Source organism: Fusarium solani (genome assembly GCF_023522795.1).
Source record: "Fusarium solani strain SB1 chromosome Unknown bctg00000000, whole genome shotgun sequence".
NCBI lineage: Eukaryota > Fungi > Ascomycota > Sordariomycetes > Hypocreales > Nectriaceae > Fusarium > Fusarium solani.
Window position 1 is genome coordinate 5,409,145 of NW_027072157.1, and position 21,343 is coordinate 5,430,487.

At 53.5% G+C, this 21,343-nt stretch overlaps 7 protein-coding genes across 7 annotated transcripts; 2 read left to right on the plus strand and 5 right to left on the minus strand.

The window, feature by feature from the left end:
- Positions 1–674: 674 nt before the first annotated feature.
- On the minus strand, positions 675–3,363 carry MRS44_001718 (uncharacterized protein; the record flags this gene model as incomplete). Its single annotated transcript, XM_046284913.2, has 2 exons — positions 675–2,296; positions 2,346–3,363. 2 exons carry the CDS (start codon positions 3,361–3,363, stop codon positions 675–677), a joined length of 2,640 nt encoding a protein of 879 aa, XP_046138009.1.
- A 744-nt stretch (positions 3,364–4,107) lies between these two features.
- Positions 4,108–5,594, plus strand: MRS44_001719 (uncharacterized protein; the record flags this gene model as incomplete). Its single annotated transcript, XM_046274826.2, has 3 exons — positions 4,108–4,303; positions 4,361–5,423; positions 5,474–5,594. 3 exons carry the CDS (start codon positions 4,108–4,110, stop codon positions 5,592–5,594), a joined length of 1,380 nt encoding a protein of 459 aa, XP_046138008.1.
- A 911-nt stretch (positions 5,595–6,505) lies between these two features.
- On the plus strand, positions 6,506–7,183 carry MRS44_001720 (uncharacterized protein; the record flags this gene model as incomplete). Its single annotated transcript, XM_046284911.2, has 1 exon — positions 6,506–7,183. The coding sequence occupies one exon, from the start codon at positions 6,506–6,508 to the stop codon at positions 7,181–7,183; it is 678 nt and encodes a 225-aa protein (XP_046138007.2).
- A 444-nt stretch (positions 7,184–7,627) lies between these two features.
- On the minus strand, positions 7,628–9,166 carry MRS44_001721 (uncharacterized protein; the record flags this gene model as incomplete). The annotated part of the gene is made up of 1 exon (XM_046278182.2): positions 7,628–9,166. One exon carries the CDS (start codon positions 9,164–9,166, stop codon positions 7,628–7,630), a length of 1,539 nt encoding a protein of 512 aa, XP_046138006.1.
- Positions 9,167–10,491: 1,325 nt separating this feature from the next.
- MRS44_001722 (uncharacterized protein) lies at positions 10,492–11,433 on the minus strand (the record flags this gene model as incomplete). The annotated part of the gene is made up of 3 exons (XM_046279874.2): positions 10,492–10,585; positions 10,640–11,035; positions 11,096–11,433. 3 exons carry the CDS (start codon positions 11,431–11,433, stop codon positions 10,492–10,494), a joined length of 828 nt encoding a protein of 275 aa, XP_046138004.1.
- A 5,180-nt stretch (positions 11,434–16,613) lies between these two features.
- Positions 16,614–17,212, minus strand: MRS44_001723 (uncharacterized protein; the record flags this gene model as incomplete). Its single annotated transcript, XM_065623802.1, has 2 exons — positions 16,614–16,735; positions 17,101–17,212. 2 exons carry the CDS (start codon positions 17,210–17,212, stop codon positions 16,614–16,616), a joined length of 234 nt encoding a protein of 77 aa, XP_065480221.1.
- Positions 17,213–19,447: 2,235 nt separating this feature from the next.
- On the minus strand, positions 19,448–20,917 carry MRS44_001724 (uncharacterized protein; the record flags this gene model as incomplete). Its single annotated transcript, XM_046274825.2, has 1 exon — positions 19,448–20,917. One exon carries the CDS (start codon positions 20,915–20,917, stop codon positions 19,448–19,450), a length of 1,470 nt encoding a protein of 489 aa, XP_046138002.2.
- Positions 20,918–21,343: the final 426 nt, after the last annotated feature.

The following is a 21,343-nucleotide window of genomic DNA, read 5'->3' on the forward strand; positions in this document are numbered from 1 at the left end:
CCTAGAAGGCTCCTTTGATGGCCTGGGGACGCGCGTTCTCGGCGGCCCCTGCACCTGTCAATATATCTCGGCGGGTTCTGCGAGCTACACACGGCTGCTTGCGGCAATTGAGAGAGGGACCGGGTATTTTAGTTTGGTCGGTATTGCTCTGGTGACGCATGGTTAGGCGCGGTTCGGGATGTGGTGTCCTGTCACGATGTGAAGGTTTAGGCCTTCCTTCATCTTGGGCTTCGTACATGATCCTACCATGTGAATGGCAAGACGGGCCGGGAATGGATCCTAGAGAAAGACCTCATTACGGATAGACCAATGGGAACTAACTGTGACGGGAGACTTGCCCGAGAAACAAGGCTGGCGTGGAGGTGAGGGCATTCAAGTGGTCACGGTACCCCCATCAAGGGCATACGTATGCTTGCGTTCAGAAGCATCATCCATCCTGTACCAAGAAACCTGATTCAAATAAGCCGTACGTAGATTGGCTTGTGTAGCCGTACAGAAAAACCATCCAAGAAATCTACAAATCAGAAACTCTCCTTGACCCCTGATATCCATTCATCCTATGTATCCGCTCCATCTCTCGGGCCCCCTACGTGACTCGAAAAATCTGGACAGGCCCCCTTTCACACAAAATGTACACACACCACATGCCACCATCCAAAAAAGAGAGTATTGAATTACCTCCGCCACTGCTCAACGCTAAAGTAGCTCTCGGGCATTTCCACGTCCCACGTCGGCCTCTCCACCAGGGCGACCTCGAGGGGTTGGTCCGCCCGGCTTAGGGGCACAACACCAAAGATGGGCCGGTACTTGTATGTCATCCACCAGCTCTTGCGCTCACCGCCAGTCTCTGCGACCTCGAGGCCGTTGTTGCTCTCCTCGTGACGGTTCCGCAGTTGGGCGAGCTCGCCGTCGGCCTGGTCCATCTCATCGTCGCTGTCGACGTCCTCGGCTCGCGGGGCGTCGTCCATGTCGATGTCCTCCCACTGTCCGGCCGTGTGCTTGCGGACCTGCGAGGGCACGAGAGCTCCCTGCTCCATCTTGCCTCCGGCACCGGTAGTAGGACCGGTTCTCTTCCGCTTGAGACCTTGCTTGCCTGGGGTGGCCGTGGGGTCGCTGACCTCACTCTCCACTGTAGGCTTGGGGAGATCCTGCGCCAGGTCAAGCATCAGCAGGAAGGACACACCGTAGATCCAAGCGCGAGAGCCCTGCCAGAGAACACCCTTGGCCAGGTCGAGAAGATCCTGCACAGGTGCGGGGAGGTCCTTTCGGGCATGACGACGGGACCAAGGAGTGAGAGAACCCTGGAGAGGGTGGAAGGTGAGCAGGCTCCACGACGAAGTGATAGCAAGGAGGGTGTAGTCATCGACATGGTCAGATGCGGCAACTGCGCCGTTGGCGGAGCCCTTCGCTTGAGGCACGTCCTCAGAGAAAGAGAGGACTGTAGCAGCCGAGGGCAGCTTGGGCAGTAGCTTGGCACTAGGGTTACGAATCCACTGCCTGACGCTCGACGATGCATCTTCCTCATCCTCTGAGGAGTCACCGTCGTCCGAGGAGGACGCGTCACCCTCAGACTTGGCGTTGGTCTCCCCATCGGCAGGTAAGATCCAAGTATCCAGATATCCGGCTAGATCGGACGTCGCGAGCACCTTGGAGTCTGCTGAGAAGGCGATATGTGTGATGGTCCTGTCGTAAGCCCCCAATCCGCCATTCTGGATGTAACGTGGAATCTGGCGTCGTAAGCGTGCAAGTCGTTGTACTTGCGGTTCAAAGGTGAAGGCGTTTTTGGGCTCATTAGGGTCAATCTTGGCCATCACAACCCGAGACCCCTCTTGGATTGCGCAGAGCCACTGAGAGTCGGGAGAGAGCTGGACCTTTGTGGCGCCAATGGTTGTAAGCTTTTGGGGAAGCTCGAGAGAGGACATCTTGACATCCGAGGGCTTGACGGGGTCTTGATGGCTTAGCGTGAAGGCCTTGACATCGTTGGCGGTAGAGACAACGAGGAGTGTGCCTTCGGCGTTGATGGAGGCTGAGGTGATATTCGAATCTCCCTTGACAACAATGGTCTTGAGGAGCTTGCGGTTCTGGTTGATGTCGACATTGTCGCCCTTGGCGTTGAACATGTCTGTGGCTGATTGTCGAAGAATCCAAACGTGAACCTCTCGCTCCCACCAACTGACCACGAAGCGAGCCTTGGGCGCACTGAGAAGAGGCGCTTGCTGCGGTAAGCTTGACATGATGCGGTGGTTCTCGCGTCCCATTTCCTTCAGGGGAACCACCACGGGATTGGCGTCGGGGCCTAAAATCCAGTTAGCGATGCTTCAGTGATATAGAAAGGGTCAACCAACCTCCAGAAACAACAACACTGATCCTGCCACTCTCGAACGATGCCATGGACTTGACATCGTGATCATGATATCTTCTGCCCCAGACCTTGCTCCATCGCTGACCGGCGCCAGCATTCTGCTTGTAGAGAATTGTGCGCCGGTCCATGCCTCCACTGAGAATCGAGGTGCCATCGGCGCTCGTGGCAAGACTAAGGACATCTTGCTTGTGGCTTTGAATTCGCTGAGTTTGCGTGTATGTCTTGCCGTCCCAAATGCAGACCTGACCAGTCGAATCTCCTGAAACAATGTTGCCTCCAGGCAGACACTTGACAGACCAGACAATAATGTCCTTAGATCCACCAACGAGGTCAGAACCCAGCGTCATCCTGCGCAACATGTGGCCCTTCGTGATGTCGTACGCCCGGATCGTGCTATCGGAGCATCCAATGATGGCGACCTTGCGGGATTGGAAGGTGATGCTGACCATCTGGGCCTTCTTGGTCGGGGATCGCAAGAGGACTCGCTGGAATCGGAGGTCATCATCCTCGATCGAGTACATGACGAGCTCGCCATCAATTGTGCCGGCGACAAGCTTGGTGGAATCCTGAGAATCGACTCCTAGGGTTGTCTTGTCGGAGCCAGCAGGCTGGGCGGCCATGCACCAGATGTCGCCGTGCTGACCGCTGGCATGCCTCTTGGGCTTTCCCTTCTCAAGATCCCACTCGGTCACTGTAGAGGTGTAGCCTATGCTGAAAAGGCGCGACTTTCCAGCGACAACGCGTCCATCGCCGAGATCCTGGTCGGGCTCGTTGACCCAAACAAGTCCATCGACGCTTCGATCCTTGCCTCCAGGGATGATGAGCTCCTGATTCCAGGAGCCATTTGAAGGGTTCCAGATCTCGATGTCGCCATTCGCTCGTCCGATCGCAAGTCTAGCGTTCGAAGCTTGAAGGGCCGACCGCGTCTTTGGGTGCGAGAAGGCGATGGCGTTGATCGCGGATGGCTTGTAGGGGACGAATCGACACCGATGGACGTCCATGGTGACGGCGGTTATCGGCTTTGATTGCGCTTCTCCGTCGCGTTCCGTCGCGTGATTGTGTTCTTCCTTTGTTCAGGTACCAAATATCAATTCCGAGTGGTTGCGCAGATCGAGAGTTTGTCGTAACCTGCCGCCGCGTTCCCAGGCGTTGAGGTCCAAGAAGAAAGATGCTAGCCTCGCAAACTTTCCAAATTTTTTTCTTTCTGGAAGAAATAAGGTGTGGTCATAGCGCCCAAAATGCCCCTCCATCCCCACCCTCTGTGGCAGGAGCAACCAACCCTCTCTGCCCCTCTCCTGCTGCGTCTAGAGCGGCGGCGCGGCGGGCTCTGGAGCGGCTCCTCTCTTCGCCGATTGAGCGTTTCAGCCCATTCTGAATGCGTCACATTTTGTCCTTTTCGGCCGACTTTGCTTGGATTGTGACTCAAACAACCTGCGCTCCGCCAAAGGAGATTTAATCTTGCCGACGTCATCGCCCCAAGCCTTGCGACACCTTCTCGTCCAACGTCCCTTCTCCATCCCCTCAGCGCGACGTCTACCAATAATCTCCGTTTCCCTCCATCTCCGCAACCCCTCGTGAGCTCAGGCGCGCCGTCTCTCCGAGCTACCCACGACTAGCCTGCCTGCCTTGTCAGCTCCGCATCTCCGGCCTCCTCTCCCCAAGTCTCCGAGAGTCCAGCGCTGCGTGCTTCCTTTCGTCTACGCCGTCCCCGAAATCTCTCAATCACGTCGCAAAAGGCCGCAATCATGGACTTCAACAGCTCTTCGCCCTTCCCCGAGGGCGTCATCTCCTTCCTCGACACCGATCTGTACAAGTTGACGATGCAATGCGCCGTTTTCAAGTTCTTCAAAGACGTCCCGGTCACGTACGCCTACACCAACCGAACTCCCGACAAGAAGCTGTCGCGAGCTGCTTTCAAGTGGCTTGAGGAGCAGATCCGAAGTGAGCTCACTACGAATCTCCTAGTGGGGTATCCTCAGGACTAACCTTGATGACCAGAGCTCGGAAACATCTCACTTTCCACCGACGAGTACCTTTTCCTCAAGAAGCACTGCGACTATCTCACTGCCGATTATCTCAACTTCCTCAAGGAGTTCCGCCTAAGTCCCCGAGAGCAGGTCATCGCTACCTTTACGCCCGTTGGTGAGGATAATGGAGATGACTCGGTTGTTGGCGACGTCGACATCCAGATCAAGGGAGCCTGGGTTGACACGATTCTCTACGAAATCCCCATGCTGGCGTTGACATCCGAAGCATACTTCCGTTTCATGGATACGGACTGGAACTACGAAGGACAGGAGGAAAAGGCATTTGAAAAGGGCATGACGCTGTTGGAAGCTGGATGTGTCACTTCCGAGTTCGGCACACGAAGACGCCGCGACTACCACACACAGGCCCTTGTGTTTCGAGGTCTGGTGAAGGCTTCGAAGGAGGCTGAAAAGAAGGGCTTCCCTGGCAAGCTCTCCGGAACCAGCAATGTCCACCTGGCCATGCGCTTCAATATTCCCCCTGTTGGTACAGTCGCCCACGAGTGGTTCATGGGCGTGGCATCGATCATTGGCGACTATAAGAAGGCCACCGAGGAGGCACTCCGACACTGGGTGGGCTGCTTCGGCACCAAGCTTGGTATTGCCCTGACCGATACATTCGGCACCCAAGAGTTCCTACGCTCTTTCAGTCTGCCTGTGCGGCCTGTGGAGGGTGGATTCCCAGCCGAGACCTTCCAGAAGGCCGATGGAAGCATGAAGACGTATGCTGAGACGTTTGCTGGAATTCGACAGGACTCCGGTGATCCTGCCGAGTACACCAAGGTGATGCGAGACTTTTACGACAAGCAGGGCATCACAGACAAGAAGCTCCTTGTCTTTTCGGATTCCCTCAACATTGAGAAGTGCCTCGAGTACAAGACCATCTCGGACAAGCTGGGTTTCCAGCCAACATTCGGTGTGGGAACGTTCCTGACCAACGACTTTACGCACCTCAAGGCCGGCACCAAGTCGGTTCCCCTGAACATTGTCATCAAGCTCAGCTCTGCAGGAGGCCGCCCAGCCATCAAGATCAGGTAAGTTCCTGCCCCGAGAAAATTGTTAAGACGAATCTAACACGTAACAGCGATAACATCGGCAAGAATACCGGCGACAAGGAGACCGTAGAGAAGGTCAAGAGGGAGCTCGGTTATGTTGAGCGTGAGTGGGAGGAGGGAGACGAGACGGCACGATGGGGAAAAGAGTAAGATACCAAGGCCGCAATCGCCTACGCCATGCACATTTCACCACAAGGTAGATTTGGAAAGCAGAGAAAGCGAAGAGAGGGAAGCAATAGCTTGGATACGGTGATAACAACGGAAGCTGAGGACATGATCATTTGAGTAACGATTCCCCGAATAGACGACAAGCATCTACTAGACGCTGCTTTGAAATCAACATGCATGAAATACATGCTGGACGAGGACACTCGAGACTTCTGGCTGAGTAGAGTGCCCCTTTTGCTTGATGCTGTGCCACTTCCAAGTCAGGGGTAAAGGTTTCCCAAATGACCCTACAATTGGCAGTGCCTGCCCTGTCTGCTCCTTAGATAGCAACTCACAGAACCTGAGGGGTTCCTGCCCAACAAGGAGATTTCGCTTCCTGCCACCTTCCTTATCATCGAGGCGCTGGCCAACAATCACAACAGTGCTGGGAACTTGGAAGTTTGACGTTAGATGAGAGAGTGACTAGGTACGTGAAGGGGATTGTAACGAGCACTTCAGCTGGCATAGAGGCAAGTTGTTCATTATAAGAGAGTTGCTTTTAGCGCGCAACTAAAGCTATTGATGGTGAAGCATTCAACCTGATTGATTCGACTTTGGTATGGAGGATTGGTAGGTACGCTGTTGAGATTGGCGTGATTCTTGTTGAGATACTGGCAAGCACGCCCGGCTTCGTCTATTCATCGGGGCTCTCCTTCCTTCTTACCTGTAGCATCTATATAAGCTCTGTCTTCGACGCCCACGACCGACTAATCATTCTTCCACCTCCATCCATCATCCAGAATCTATCATTCACCATCAACCATCAACCATCCATCCATCCCCAGTGCTTCTTCACTTGCCCTCTCTAAACACCAACTTCCATCGTTGTTATTCCCTCTCGATCACCCGTCACCATGCTCATCATCAACACCATCCTCCTCGCCTTGCATGTCACCATCGGAGCGTCGGCACCGGTCCTCGACGGCGACAGAATGCAGGTTGAGCATCACAGCGACAAGTCAACCTATTGGTACCTCCCTGAGCACAACCCCACGATAACAAAACACCTCGGCCTCCGGGTCATCGTCCAGGCTGTAAAGGGGCCCGAGAGGCTCGACAAGGCCATGAAGGGCAAGGCTGCGAGAGAGGCTGCGGCTACCAAGACTACGGCTACGGCAAAGGATACAGCTCGACCGCATGTTCGCCGCAACAACAACGCACAAGGATCTGGCAAGATCGGTCTCCTCGAGTCTATTGCACTGGCTATTGGCATCGACCCCAAGTCCATCTCCGAGTATCTGAACAACCTACGGAACGATTTTCCCGTCCAAGTACATGGCGCGCTGCCAACTTGTCTCAACCAGGCCACTCGGCAAGGCCTTACGGCTATCGAAGCTTCACTATCCAGTATCCCCAAGTGCATGAGTGCCACCGGCGACGAGATCGAGATTAGCACAGATGGCGTCGAGGTCGACGCAGATGGGCTGCCTGTATGTCTTGATAAGGCGGGCCAGGATGCTCTGGAATCTATCCAAAATGCACTCACCAACTTGGGCGACTGTGCGACTGCGACCCCCTTGTCCAGGACTTAGGGTTAGAGTTGGTGAACGGTAGAAGATGTCGAATGGGTGTGTAAGATGGTTGTTGGACAGTCGAGAGTAGTGTTCTACCTGTATGAATTGAGATTATTGATACACCAGACCTTGGCTCATTGGACTGATGATGTGACGTGACTATGAGATCTTGCGCCGGTGTGTCCACTGAAACTGGTTCTGACTGCATCTATCTGTCTCTTTTTTTGTGTCTACCCATGCATGTATGTATGCATATACCTAACATGGTGATGAGTTTATCGTTGGCTCCAAGCCTGAGCACTCGGTCACAACATTCCGGGAACAGTGTAGATGTTGAATCATTATCCTTGGTATTGGACTAGCTAACATAGACGCACCTCACTCCAGGTGAGTAAAAATGTACAGACAAAAGCGCGAATCGAGCATAATGTAACAATCATGTCAAGGCTCGCTTCACCACATCTAGGACGAGGCGGCAATCTCAGCACCGGCAGTCCGTCCATAAACAACACACTCCAGCAGGGAGGATCCCCCCAGACGGTTGTCGCCGTGAATACCGCCAGTAATCTCTCCAGCAGCAAAGAGACCGGGAATGGGCACGAGCTTGTCGTCGCGCTTCCGCAGGACATGGGCCTTTTCGTCGATGGCGACACCTCCCATGGTGAAGTGGACGATAGGGGTGACTCGGCCAATGTAGATGTCTTGGTCACGGTTCTCCTCGCCGGGCTTGAGAGTCCATCGGCCGTGCGTCTTGCGGCCAAACTCATCCTCTGCTCCCTCGGCGACGGCCTTGGCGTACTTGTCGACTGCTGCGATGGCGGCGGGCTCGAGGTCGCGGACCTTGACCTTCTTGAGAAGACCCTTCCACTCGTAGAAGCTGATGTGGTTGGCAGAGGCCTCAGACGCACCAGGGTCGAGGAGGATGGTCACATCCCACTGCTTGATGGTACCGTCGCCGTCTGTTGCGGCGGGAAGCTCCATAACGGCTTTGCTGACATGCTCGCGCGTCTCCATCTCGTTGACGAAGCGGGAGCCAGCAGAAGAGAGAAGGATACCACCCTCGCCACGGAGCATCTCGGCAGCGAGGAATTTGAGCATGGTGTTGGGGCTCGCGGGGTCGACGAAGCCCGTGGGGTGGATCTGCACGCTGTCCATGTCGAGGAGCTCGGCACCCACGGCGGTGAGAATGTCATGAGATCCGGGTCGCTCCTCGTTGGTTGAGGGGATGCCCTTGAGGTCAGGACGGTAACGGGCCAGGAGACCAGTGGCATCGCCTGCGAAGCCGCCGCTGGCAAACATGACGGAGCCCTCGAGACTGTGCTTTTCACCCTCGAATTCGTACTCGACGCCCTTGACGGCCTCGTCCTCGCTTAGAAGCGCTTTGACTTCGGCGAGGTTGGTGATGGAGAACTTTTCATTCTCCTTGAGCTTGTTGAGAAGAGCAATCACGATGGCAGCTCCGGGTGGTGTCTTTCCGGCGCCGCGGTGGGTGCGGGCGAGACTATGGCCGCCGAGAGGAGCGACAACACTCAGGTCAACGCCGATCTCATCAACGAGCCAGTTGACGGCTGCTGCGGATTCGCCGGTGAGCTTGGTGATGAGAGTTTCACGGTCGACGGGTGGCTGAGCAAGGCCGAAGCGAGAGCCCGCTGAGCGAACGGTGTCGCTATAGAAGAGAGTATCGCTCTCGACGCCAGCGGCCTTCTGATACTTTGTGCCAGCGCCATTGATACCAGAGGAAGCCTTGATGCTGTTGCCGCCGGGCTTAGGAGCGCGGTCGAGCAGGTGGACTGAGGGCGCACCGCGCTGAAGAGCCTCGTATGAGGCTGAGAGGCCTGCGAGGCCGGAGCCCACGACGATGACGGGGCGACGAGCGGCGGATGTGGACATGGTCTTTGAGAACACTGATGTAAAGGTTGAGAGGTGGTTTCCGTAGAGCATAGCAGTGAATGCTACCGCGATGCCGATGCAGGAGAGGAACAGGATCTGCGGCCTGCTCATTGTCCAGCGGAGGATGCGAGGCATTGAATGGGGTGGGATGCGGGGAGGCGGTATCGGCCGTGGGTTGCTTGCTTTTATGGCTGACTATGCTCAAACTGGACACGTTGAGGGCATGACGACGACGATGTAGCTTAGCTCAGCAAGAAAAGTGTCGGTGACTTGCGAATGACCTTCTTTGGAAGGGAACTGGGGTATCTGATCAGCGGATGGATGAGAAAGCACGGCATGAGATGATGGTGGACTGTTGGCTTGGTGGTTCGGACGTCATCAGGTGATTTTCCCCCATCGTACGATGTTTGATCAGGTTCTGGATTGAGCTTCTCCGGGGGCAGTGTTGTAAAATAGGGGTCCAGGTGTCGCCATTTATAAGATGATCTTTTTGTAAACTCCGAAGGATCTCGGTAGACAGAGAGATCGCTTTTTGCGAGATCCAAGATTTTGGGAGAGGATAGTAGGATTTGCCATGTGGTGCCTTTCCGCCGTACATGGGGCCGTGTTGAGACCCGCTTTTGTCGGTGACATGGCCCCACTCTGCCGTGCCGATCGCCGAGATTTCAAGACGGATCGGGGGAGGGCATGAATGTCGTCAGGCACCAAACTTGATTTCACCTGCGAAACTTGAACGATATCACTTGACATGAGCGAAAGTGGCATTTCCCCATTATCTGCTACACTCTTTGAAAACACGGTAGATAAAAGAGTAGATGCCATTTCCACCGTTTGTCCCGTCAAGTGGCTAAGCGTCGATAAAGTGACCCCCACACAGCTGATATGATAAGCCGTATCCGTACCCGTGATCAGTTTCCGGATGCTGTCTACAGTGGGGAGCCTCTGCATGGCGTCGGCACGGGTCATGCGAGATGAACCGGCGGGGATCGAGACTGAAACGGCCGTCGGATCCGGGCCAGGACAGGCCCGAGGAACCGTCGGTGGGGGCTCCGTTCCCTGCCTTCGGGCTCGTTCTCAAGCTCTTACTCAAAATGGCCACATCTCTAGAATAGCTCACTCAGGGGAAGTTCATATACATCATCACATCATTCATCTCGAGCAGTTTCTATGTCCAGTTTGATGTTTATGTACAAAACTATGTACAGTTCCCAGTCAATTAAAAAGACCGCTATGCCATATATGCAAAATATTTCTTCCTCCGTTTCGGTAGCGGCTATATAATATGAGCCGGTGGACGCTGGCTGGGGCAGCAGAACGCGCTCTCAAATACTCCTCCAGCGGAGCCTGGTTCAGTCCGGCTGACAATCTCTTCCTACTTTTATGATAAATTCCAAGTCATGACGCATAAGACGCGAGAATTGCTCTCCATTGTTGAATTAAGCCAGCTCTCGCTCAGTCTTCTGCTTGCGGAGCTCGCGGGCCTGGTCGGACCAGGGGAAGTGGATCACAGGGACCTGGAAGAAGGAGTTGCTGAATACAAAGTTAGCAAATGGTTTTCATGTGATAGTCAAGTTTAAGACATACCTGCTGTCCTGGAGACCAGCCAAGGCGTTGTACCACGCAAGGAACGCGGCAAGGAATCCAAAGAGACCTGCAGCCTTCTGGAGAGCGATCTGAGCAGCGTGGTTGCCGAGGTCGTGGGCATAGTTCTCGCAAGCGAGCAAGAGGAAGCAGATATCGAGGAAGAAGAAGAGAAGGAAGAAGGCCAGGGTGGACTTGAGGGTGCAGATGAGGAGGAGGGTAGTGAAGATGAACCATCCAGTCAAGAAAAACCCCATGACGGATCCAGTGTCGCCCTCATAGGGTCCATCAGCACCGAGGACATTCCAGGTAGGAGTCTGAAGCAGACCATAGGCGATCCAGAAGCCACCATATGACGACAGAGCAGTAGCACCGAATGTGTTACCAACAGCCATCTCCCTGTTGAGTACCTGTTAGTCAAAGTTCCAGAGTTGTATTGAGAGTAAGAAGGAGACATACCACATGCCAGCCAGCAGCTGAACAAGACCACCGTAGCCAAATGCCAAGGGGATGGCAATGGCAGAAGAGGTCTCACCACGGACATGCATGTTGATGCAAGAGAGAACAAAGGTGGTGAGGGCGAAAGCGCATAGTCCTAGGGGAGCCGGGTTGGCAAACTTGCGATGCTCCATTGGCTTCCAAAGACCGGGCTGGAGGGCACCTCCGAATGCTGCTTGCATGGAAGTGTAGTCGACATGGTGATGATGGTGGTGAACCTCCTGGCCGGCGATGCTCTGACGGTCAAGGGTGACGCTCTTGTCCGAGTCGTGGTGGGAGTCGTGAATACGGTCGGCCATTGTGGATATGATGTGAGGTTCGAGGAGGGTATTCGAAGGATAATGTCTAGAGGAGCAAGATATCGGCGTCCCAGGGGCAATGGGAGTGTCGTGATAGGGTTCTGGAGGAGGGATTGGTGTAAGTGAAGAGGGATAGTTTAGGTCCAGTGGCGTAAACTATGAGAGGCCCTCTCGAGGTTAGGAGGAAGGAAGAGATGAAAGACGTTGACTGACGTGGAGGAGCAGTCTGGGGAAACGGTGGGGAGAGAGATTGGGTTTTTAAAGTGAGTGACGCTGGGGCAAGATATGATGAGATTTATCTAAACGGGGTCTGGGGAGGGGAGAACAGGGACAAGAAGGGGATGGGATATGAGCAAGCGGAGCAGGGGACTCAAAGACCGTCTCCTCGTGCCCTCGTGGTAGAGCGAGACCAGACTGGGCAGTGGAGGCGACGGCGAGGGGATACCTGGTGGAGGCCAATGGCCAGTGGAGAAGACGAAGTGGAGGGAGGGCGGAGTAAGCGGAGGAGGGTGTGGAGAGAAGAGAACCTGACAGGGGGTCTAGTCCATGTCCGGGGTCTTTTTGGGTCTGGATGGATGGATGGGTGTATCAAAGACAGGGGGGTTTATGGATATGTTGAGAAGGAGACTTTCAGAGAGCGACTGTGCGAAGCACATAGACTGCTATTGTGATGAGAAAAACGTGATGTCAAGGTCCAGGCTTTGAATGTTGAGGACTATCGTATGCTTCAAAGGCCACCATGTGGTGAAGCGGTATGAACGGACGAGGGGATAGTGACACGGGCAGCCATGTCTCTGAGCAACCTGGTTACATCAACGAGGGATAATAGAAGGCATGAGGGGAAATGCAGAGAAGATGCATCATTCTCAAAACGTACGCCCTCGGACGACCGACCGAGCGGTGCAGAAACGGGAGGAGACGGACATCAAGTTGACAAGCCAAGACAAGTTCTTTCGGCAACGACCATGAGGAGGCCCCAACATTGAGCCCGCGGGGAAGAGATCAGAACTATGGGGAAATGAAAGAACTCGGTGGTAAGACATCTGGATATCCGCCAACAGCATGGTCTGGTCAGCAACCGAGGAGTGAGGACCCGGGTGAACCAACCAGGCTTGGTGCCCGGCCTTCAACTTCCAAGCGCTTCAAACAGGCGGAATACGCCCCAAGCGCATGCGGGGGAGTGCTAAGGAGCTTCTGTGCGTGCATCAACCTGGTTCGATCGTCGCCGATTCCATGGTCCCCGGCGTCTTAGATCCGCGGGATGGCGTCGGCGTCACGGGACGTCCCTCTCAGTCACTCGCTCCTTTCCTGCCAACCTGTATAGAAGGACAATTAAGAGGAGCAGTAATGTATCTGACTAAAGAGAGTAGGTAAGCGTAGCAGCTTTGACATCGGGAAATAAAGTCGGTAAAGGTTGTTTGGGGGTGGATCAGTAGGAGGCATGGAGTTAGACCGCGGAGACATGAATGACCCCGAACTTGTTCAAGGAGGAATAGCAGGACCTGATGGAGAAACAACTTGTTAATCCGCGGTGACGGATAGGCTGGAATGAAAAGTTGGGGTAAAACGCATTCCCCATCATCGTGAAGCCTGGATATCCCGGCACAGAGGTAGACAACTCGTCTCATTGGGAGAGCGTCAAAGCACGGCGAGGCGGAAATGGAACGATCCAGGGACCGACAGACTCTAAAGAGCGCATACAACAAGCACCAGAGTGAATAAGAAGAGACCTGCAGGACACATCATCCGCGGAATTGACGGGGTATGCGTCGTGACGGAGACTGGCGATGGATGTTGTGTGAGGAGCAATGGAGTAGACCAACCGAGATGGGCAATTTTTTCTGTCCCTGGTACGTACCGTGTGCCTGGTTTCAGCCCTCAACCTCACTGCAGTGATGAGACGGAAGGTACGGACGGCGCAGGACGTAATAAATCCGGATATCCTCCTCTCAAGATTGGGGAGATCGCGTAATCCGCCTCACTTGAGAGCCGAGGGAGGGCAATGTACACTACGTGATTAGTATCCGGTGCCTCCTGAGTGGAGGCATGTCCCCGCGCCCGCGGATCGCCTTACGAGATGAATAAACTAGCAATCCAAATTGACGTCTGTCAAGGTAAAATCATAGGGGAGAGGCCGTGAGGGAGAGCACGTGGACTGGGCAAACCAGACTCAATGTGTCCAGGGTCGTCAAGGTGGGTGGAGAGGTTGGGAGGAACCTGGGTTAGGTACATGTAGATCCACACCCACACCCAGGCACACACAACAAAATTTGACAGGATTTTCCTCCGACGGCTACGGCCGAGATGCAAGACGAGGAAGGGAAAAATGCCAGAAGGGGAGCGGGCGCGGGCGTGATTGGATCAAGGGGTCTGGGCGTGTTGGAGAAGCTCTAAGCAGGGGTGTGGTAAAAAAATACGACGCCTTGACGGACAGTATTATGTTAGTGCTGGTGATGTCGACCTTCAAACCTCACTGAGACATAAAAAAATAAACAATCTGGAGATTTTGGGCCCTAGATCATAGAAATCTGGGGAGACTCTGGGGTCTGGAGAAGGACCTGCTGCTTGTTTCCCCGTAAATCTGTTCCAGCAAATGACGATGACGGCGAACATGATGATGAATACAAGATCCGAGGCAAATCTCCCCATGGACGTTGACCGAGGGTTGGCCCAAACTGGCACAACAGTGGGGAAACAAGAGAGGCAAGAAAGCAGCAGGAATCTCGTCACAAATCAATCTCCTTGGGCGGCAACAAAGGGGGCCCAGTTTATCTTGCGCCGACATATCCGTGAGAGGGCATCGACGAGGGCCGTGTGGTGGCCTGTTGCTGCTACGATATCTGGCATGAATCTTTTGTGACAAGAGGTTTAAGCGAACTCGACGTTTTAGCAGTCCAAGTTGTTCGCGTCTATGCCAACAAGTTTACAGAGAAGAATGGCTTCGATACGCAAGAAAAGCTTGCAAATGACGACAGCCCAGGATTTCTCCAAATACCAAGAAACACGCTTGGAGGGTTCTCCTCACCGACGAGTTGGAGAAGTCCCTGGTCACCAGCCGCGGGGTCCAGACACCCAAACCCAAATCGACCAGTGTAAGCGGGAGGGAACCGTCAAAGTATGCGCCATGCCATGCCGTGCCATGTCTCTCTCATCCGACACAAGCATCGACCACCTCCTACTCCAACTCTTCAACTCCAACCGTGAAATTGCGCCGGCATACGTTGACCTTTTTCGAGGCGCAACATCCGGCAGCCAAATTGCATGGGTGGCGTTCAACACCATCACTCATTAGACCAGGCCTGTTCGTCCGAAGACCTCTTGTCGCATCATGGCACGGCCAGCCAAGCCCAAGCAATGCCGGTATTGGCGTCTGCCTCCGATCGTAGTCTCTGCTGCTGCCAAGAGTGAAAATGAGAGGAGGCGTTCAAAGAGCCTCATTCACCTGCCCTCTCAAACACCCCCAATCGTCGGCGGACAGCCCGGCTAATGAGTAAAACCAAATCACAGCATCTCGAGACTTATCCTCGGTTATCCGTCGGCATTCAAGAGATGGATCTAGCAAGACATAACCGACGCCGGAGCCGTCGTAGGGCCGCATCGAAGAGCAGACCTGGGTCGTCACTCGACACTAGACAAGGGGGGGCGGTGGAATTGTCCGGCATCCGTGGCTTGGCAGGAAGAGGCTCTTTTGCATCATCCTTGTTCTTGAACAGGGCATGCCACCTACCAACCGCCTCAGTGGTGGCGATTGGGTCAACCGAGAGAAGAGGGACAGCGACAGCGGGACCTTGACCACCATGATTGGCTTCTTCCCCCTCGTCAAGACCGAAGGGCCGAGTTGAGAGGGGGCGTGTTCGGTCCAAGTCCGTCAAGTTCTCCAAAAACAAACGTCTTGTTACCCTCGTTGGGTTTGAGTTCCCGGGAATGGGATCGGGGATTGATGAGAAAATGTTAAAACGGGACGAACTAGCGACTCAGTTAGCGTCAATCTCTGCAGCTGCCCTTACTAAGGAAGGGACGGGCACTTGCTTGTGGCGCGCATACAAACCTGCAACAGCCCACTCTCGAGGTGCCTGGCCTCTGAGGTGGGCTGCAGCAGCGCGCATCAGCTGCCTTCAGGCTGTTTTCCAGAAACATTGCCTGCAAGGGTTTTCCTAGATGGCAGGAACACCCGGCGCCCAGCAAATTTAGTACACCCTGGGCAGGAGCGATTCACTCACACTGCAGCCGGGTGCAGGAACACGGTGACGCCACGCCCCATTGCCCATTGCGCCTGCCGTAGAGGAGAGACCCCCAACAGTCCCTTCGCCTCGCTTAAGGAGGGAAGGAGGCACAGTCAGTGCCTGGCCTGTCTACTCCTCACCAAGCCTCCCCTCATGGGATCCCAGCTTGTCCCCTCACCAAATTGCTCCTCGCCGCTGTCTTTTCTTCAAACCACCAAATTGGTTCCATCTTTCAAGTTATGGACCTTTAAGCAAGCGAAAACAACTGAGAGCCTCTTCATTCCATCGGCCTTGCCGTCAGCGCTAGAACGTCCCCTTTTTAGCTAATAATGGGACCGCGATCGTGACCGGCGTCGGCGGAGAAAGAGACCACAATAAAAAAAACTTGACCCCCCATCGCCATCACCAAAAATGTCGCTACGTACGTATGTCCTTGCTCGCCAGCGTGGGACGTGGAACTCCGACACTGACGGTCCCACACACAATCCATGATCGTATGAGCGAGGCTCCGCCTGTCGTTATCTCTCTGTCTCACCAGATTCCGCCTGCGGAACCGTCACCTCTCGCTTTCTCCGAGAGACCTCCGTTACCATGACCGCTTGGGGTTCGCTGCTGCTACTGCTACCAATATTAGCCCGCATGGCGCTGGGTGGATGCAAAATGACGGTTGCAGGTCTCCCCAAACCCCCAACACGGTGAGGCAAACACAAGAGAGTCTCGATGGCAAGGGACGTCGAGCTCAGCAGCAAGAGAACGCTCATCAATCAATCAATCAAACAATCGTCCTCTCACGCTATCAGCAGCGATCCCCCTGACCATGATGAAATTGGATCTCGGATCACGGCTTTCTCCAAATGCTCAAAACCCTGCTCCAAAACAAGCACAGGCCGAAAAGCACAAGCCACCTTGTCTCGCAACTTACGCCAGCCAAGAGAAAAGAGCCGCGAGGCCAAGAGGCTAGAGGCCAACCTCAGGGATCCGATCGCCCAATACCACGCGCATGCCGTCCTCTAGCGCTTCCAGCTTTGACAAGCCACCGCCGCCGGGTCTCGACGATGCGACATCGCTATCGACACGTCCTAGAGTGTGAACACCTTACGGACTTTAATGCCCGGAACCACTTTGAACCTTGAGCGTTACATGCGTCTAGGTGATCAAGTGAACTCGTCGGGAGTTGAGCCTGTTTGTTGATGCTTCAGGCTGGCAAAGATTGAGAGAGAAACAGTACCAAAGATGGTGGTCGTAGCATCAAAGATGCACAGCAAACGATCTGGCAGGATCATGCTGGCAGTTCCAATGCTTGCCGCGGCTGTGGCCAGGTCACAACTTCTTCGTCAATGCTCGTTTGCAAGCCAGTGGGCATTCGTTATCTCGGTGTTCCACCGCTGCCCCCTGGCCGTTGGTTCAAGACGTGGACCAGGCAGCTAGCAAAGTCCTTTCTTACGGCGCATTTCGCTCTCCGAGCCCTCTCCGGCCGAGATGTCCGTCACGATGCCAGAGAGACGGTCAGGTTGACCTCGGTTCGCCAGAGCCCAGCGCCCCTTCTTGATTTCCATGATGGGGCAGGGAATCTTTGGTCAAAACTTAGATTTACTTCCGTCTCCGATTTAGGCAACTTCCTTTCCTCCGAGTGCTAGTCTAGAGTGTTGTTGAACCATTTCGTTGATATCGAGATGTGATGTGACAGGAGGCGAGTTCCTGAGTCGTGGCATCAATATTTGGTGGACTCACGTCGATCATTTGTCACATCACCAGCAACTTGACCTCGGTTATGGTTCTACACGTCTTACTGTGTCTGACCGTTATACGCGCCATCTCCCATGAGTAGTCATAGCCCCTGGGAGTCAGAATCTACTCAGGGGGCCTCACTTTCACGACTGGAAGCCTCACGACAGTTACAAACATGGCGACCGCTGGCAGTGACCATGTCTACAGGTCTTCTCACTCTTGAGAAGCACCCTTGAACGACATGAGTCCACGCCTGCTCGCAGGGAATGCCTCGTCAGAAGGCATAGCCCTGCTTCCAGATCGTTAAAAGTCGAGACCGTGCCCCCTTACTTGCCAAAACAGTTCACCGTCGAAACCACCAAAGCAGCATCGTCAACCATTCTTTTTGACTGTAGAGGATGTACAGCTGCGGCTCCGCATCATACATCATACATCGTCCGATGTGTGCGTCTAAACGCCCAAAAGTCGGAACTCGTTGCCGTTGAGACTCAGAAAGACCCCTTTTGGGACCCCCAACCGCTTGGGTATGAACAGAAATCCCTTTCACGACAAGCCTCTCCATGTTAGAACATCAACAAACGAACCGAAAGCATACATCCAGCTCTAGAAGACACAACTGCCGATGACGAGGTGGTGTTCACATCCTTCGAAAGCGAACACAGGTGTTGCGAGGACAGACGAAAGAATCTCACGTGTCCTGAGACCGTGTCTGATCGTAAATACCGCAGACACTTTTTCTGCATTGATTTCTGTGTCCCGAGTAAATAGCCCCTGACTGGTAAAGCACGGCGCTTCAACCCAAGCCCTCAACCAGACAACTCCTCGACACACTCGCCCACAGTTCTCAAACCTCTTCCGTAAAATAACGATGTCTCTGAAGAGAGTTTTTGAAGTTTGACAAACATTAAAACGAGGTTTGAGTCGTATCCAGTAGTCTCCCACCGTGCCCCCTCAAATCCCCCTTAAACTCGCTTCATGCCAGTGAACACTCCCACAGAACTCCTCCCAAAAGCTGTTTCTGGCTACGACCACTCATGAACCTCGTGATTATCTGTATCTTTCAAATGATGGCATGGATCTCGAGTCCCACAGGTCGCATCACCCGAGTTCCCGGCTTCCCCATACCGCGAGCACAGGGCGTCTCCATGAAACTATCCCCACGGGGAACGTCCCCCTCTCTTCCCCAGGCTGACGCTCGAGCAAGATTCCTTTGGATCTCGAAAGGTCTGGGGCAATGCCGTGATAGCCGGGACCCACTGGTTGAGTGACTGATTCATGAGGGAGTTGGGCCTTTGCCACGCTTTGCCAGCAACTCCCTGGTTGCACTCTTGGACGATCCTTTCTGGGTATTTTCTAACTATCCAGAGATTAGTATGACTGATTTTGTTTATAATCTCGTCGCATTTTATCATATCTTTAATAACTACTATTGTGTGGTAGTGCTTGGTGTTTGGTGATGGCTTCCCCTGACTGCAAGCCCACCCACGGTTTGGGTTGACCCGACGGTTACAACATTTCAAATTAAATTGAATAGGCTTTATGCTTCTTGCTTGGGTTTTGATACGCATGGAAATGCCTCGTGTTTAATTCTTTTTGTCTTTTTTTTTTCACTCTGACTCTCGTACTATGCCACAAGTTGATTGAAGAAGTGAGACCCCTGAATCCAGGGTTTCAAGCGCTCAACCTTCAACACGTCAACCAAGTAGTAAATTCTTCAAATAGGAATCAATAAACAGTGGCTCTTTTTATCTACGATTATTCATAGGCGCTGATCGGAAACAAATAGCCATCTCCTTGTCGAACAACTGACCCCTGGGCAGGGAATCTTACCCTACACTCTCGACTTTCCCTTGTGCATTCACGACTGGGCATAGCTTGAATAGTTCGAGAGGCTTCTCCTATTAAACATTAAAGAGGTGTTTCTGATGAGTCTAGAGGCTCCTTTGTATCAAAATCTGTATAAATTCATGATTGTCTAGATGTGAAAGGAGATTAAGCATGTAACTGTGTCCATCGCCCAAGAACATCACACTCGTTCAACAGACCAAGACCTAAACATCTCCCTATTTATTAAAACTAGCATTCTCCAATCCACGATACTGGCGCTTCGGGGGCTCCTTGAGCAGAGAGTCACTGTCAACAAGCCAAGTTGGTTCGTTCGACTTGTTCCGCTCCATGTCAAGCTTTTTGTATTCAGCATGCTCGATGTGATGGTAGGTGAGGAGAGCCTTGATCTTGAGGAGGGTGTAGAAGTAGTGGCATGGAATGAGGAAGATAAGGAGAGGAAGGATTCCCAAGAAGTCGCAGTATCTAAAGTCCATGTGAATCATGGTCATGATCGCCTCCACCATCTTCATGCCAAACAGAGCTAGGAGAAACCAGCACAAGCTGAGATGATTCTGTGCGTAAAAATACGTAGACATAAACAAGGTGACGATGATGGCGTCCCAGATTAGTGTGAACGAAGCAAGCTCAGAGAGCCATGTTGCGCAGAGGCCCCATGGGTAGCGAAAGCACTGCTGGGAGGTGAGCATGTTGGCGCTGATGCGCCACGTACTTCTGATATGACGCTCGCAATCGGCGATGAAGTCAGAGAAGGAGTAGATACAGACCTCGGTGGTCGTTCCGGGGGTAAATGGAACGTTGAAGCGGTCGTCATGCTGGAGAAAGTACAGGTTATAGAAGCTGTGCTCATCTGCCGTGAGTGCGCCGATTCTTCTAAAGAAGCAGTGCTCCATCTCATACTCATCCAAAGCCTGCTCAAGCGCATAAGTGCGATACAGTACAGTCGACCCCAAAGGAATTGCGGAGAAATCGTAAGCAGTTGCGACTCGATTCTGAACATGCAAGTAAGCATACTGGAAGTTGGCCAACCGTTTCCAGCAACTGGTCCAGAAGGAGTCACAGAGAGGTACTCGCACACACTTGGGCACCGTAATGCAGTTCAACACGGGATGCTCAAAAGGACCCAAGGCCCCTCCCAGAAACCCGGGTGGCCAAATCACATTGTCGTCCACAACTACGCTGATGCGGGTAGTGACGCTCTTGACGGCGTGTGCGATCTGACGACGTTTGCTGCGTCTTGTGACAGCGCCAACGGTGATATGTTGCAGGGGAAACTCTTTCCGTAGATGCCTCAGGCGTCTTTCGAGGCGATCCCGATTTTCTATGCCGACAGCGACGATATAAAGATACAAGGGATAGTTTTTCAAGATGGTACGGAGACAACACTCGATGTTTATGCTGTCTGGGTTCGTGATCGGTACGATGACAGAACAGTCCCGCGGGGTATGAGCTACTCGGTGTACGGGCGGCACGCGGCCCCGGATGGAGGATCTTGCGATGTCTCCGATTAGAGTCCCGATGAGTCGCAAGAGGCGCGGAGCGAGGAGGAAGCAGGTTGCGACGAGACTAGCCACCTGGCCAGAGGTGGGACCTTCACCGCCCATAGTTGACGGGATGAATGAATGATGTCCTGTGTTGTGTGTTGAGCGGAAGTGGGAGGACGAAGAATCTGTGGGCAAGTCGCGCATGACGGGAGCGAAAGATGGAACTGAATTTATATGAGCCTTATAACAATGCGAATGTTTTCACTTGGCAGAACAAAGCTGGTATCCCTTCTTTGGAGTGTTCACCAGAACCTACTGTCGTATTTCCATGTTATTCTGCTGTTCGACCTCTGACAGGGCAAGAAACAAAGAAACTGTACAAACCATGGGAATAACATCACCGATACCGAAAGAATTGTAGGTTCGGACTCCTTGATCAATGAAGTTGCCTTTGGTAGTCGACATATTGGTCGTAGGGTCAAACCGATGAACCGACGGAATGTCGGGGAGGGTTCCTTTCGTGGTGATGACCCTGAAGAACCATGAAGAACCATTTTCGCGGGTAGCCAGTTGGGGGCCTGAACATTGAGTCCTTTGTAAGTTGACGGTTAGGCAATTGGTTGAAGGCCT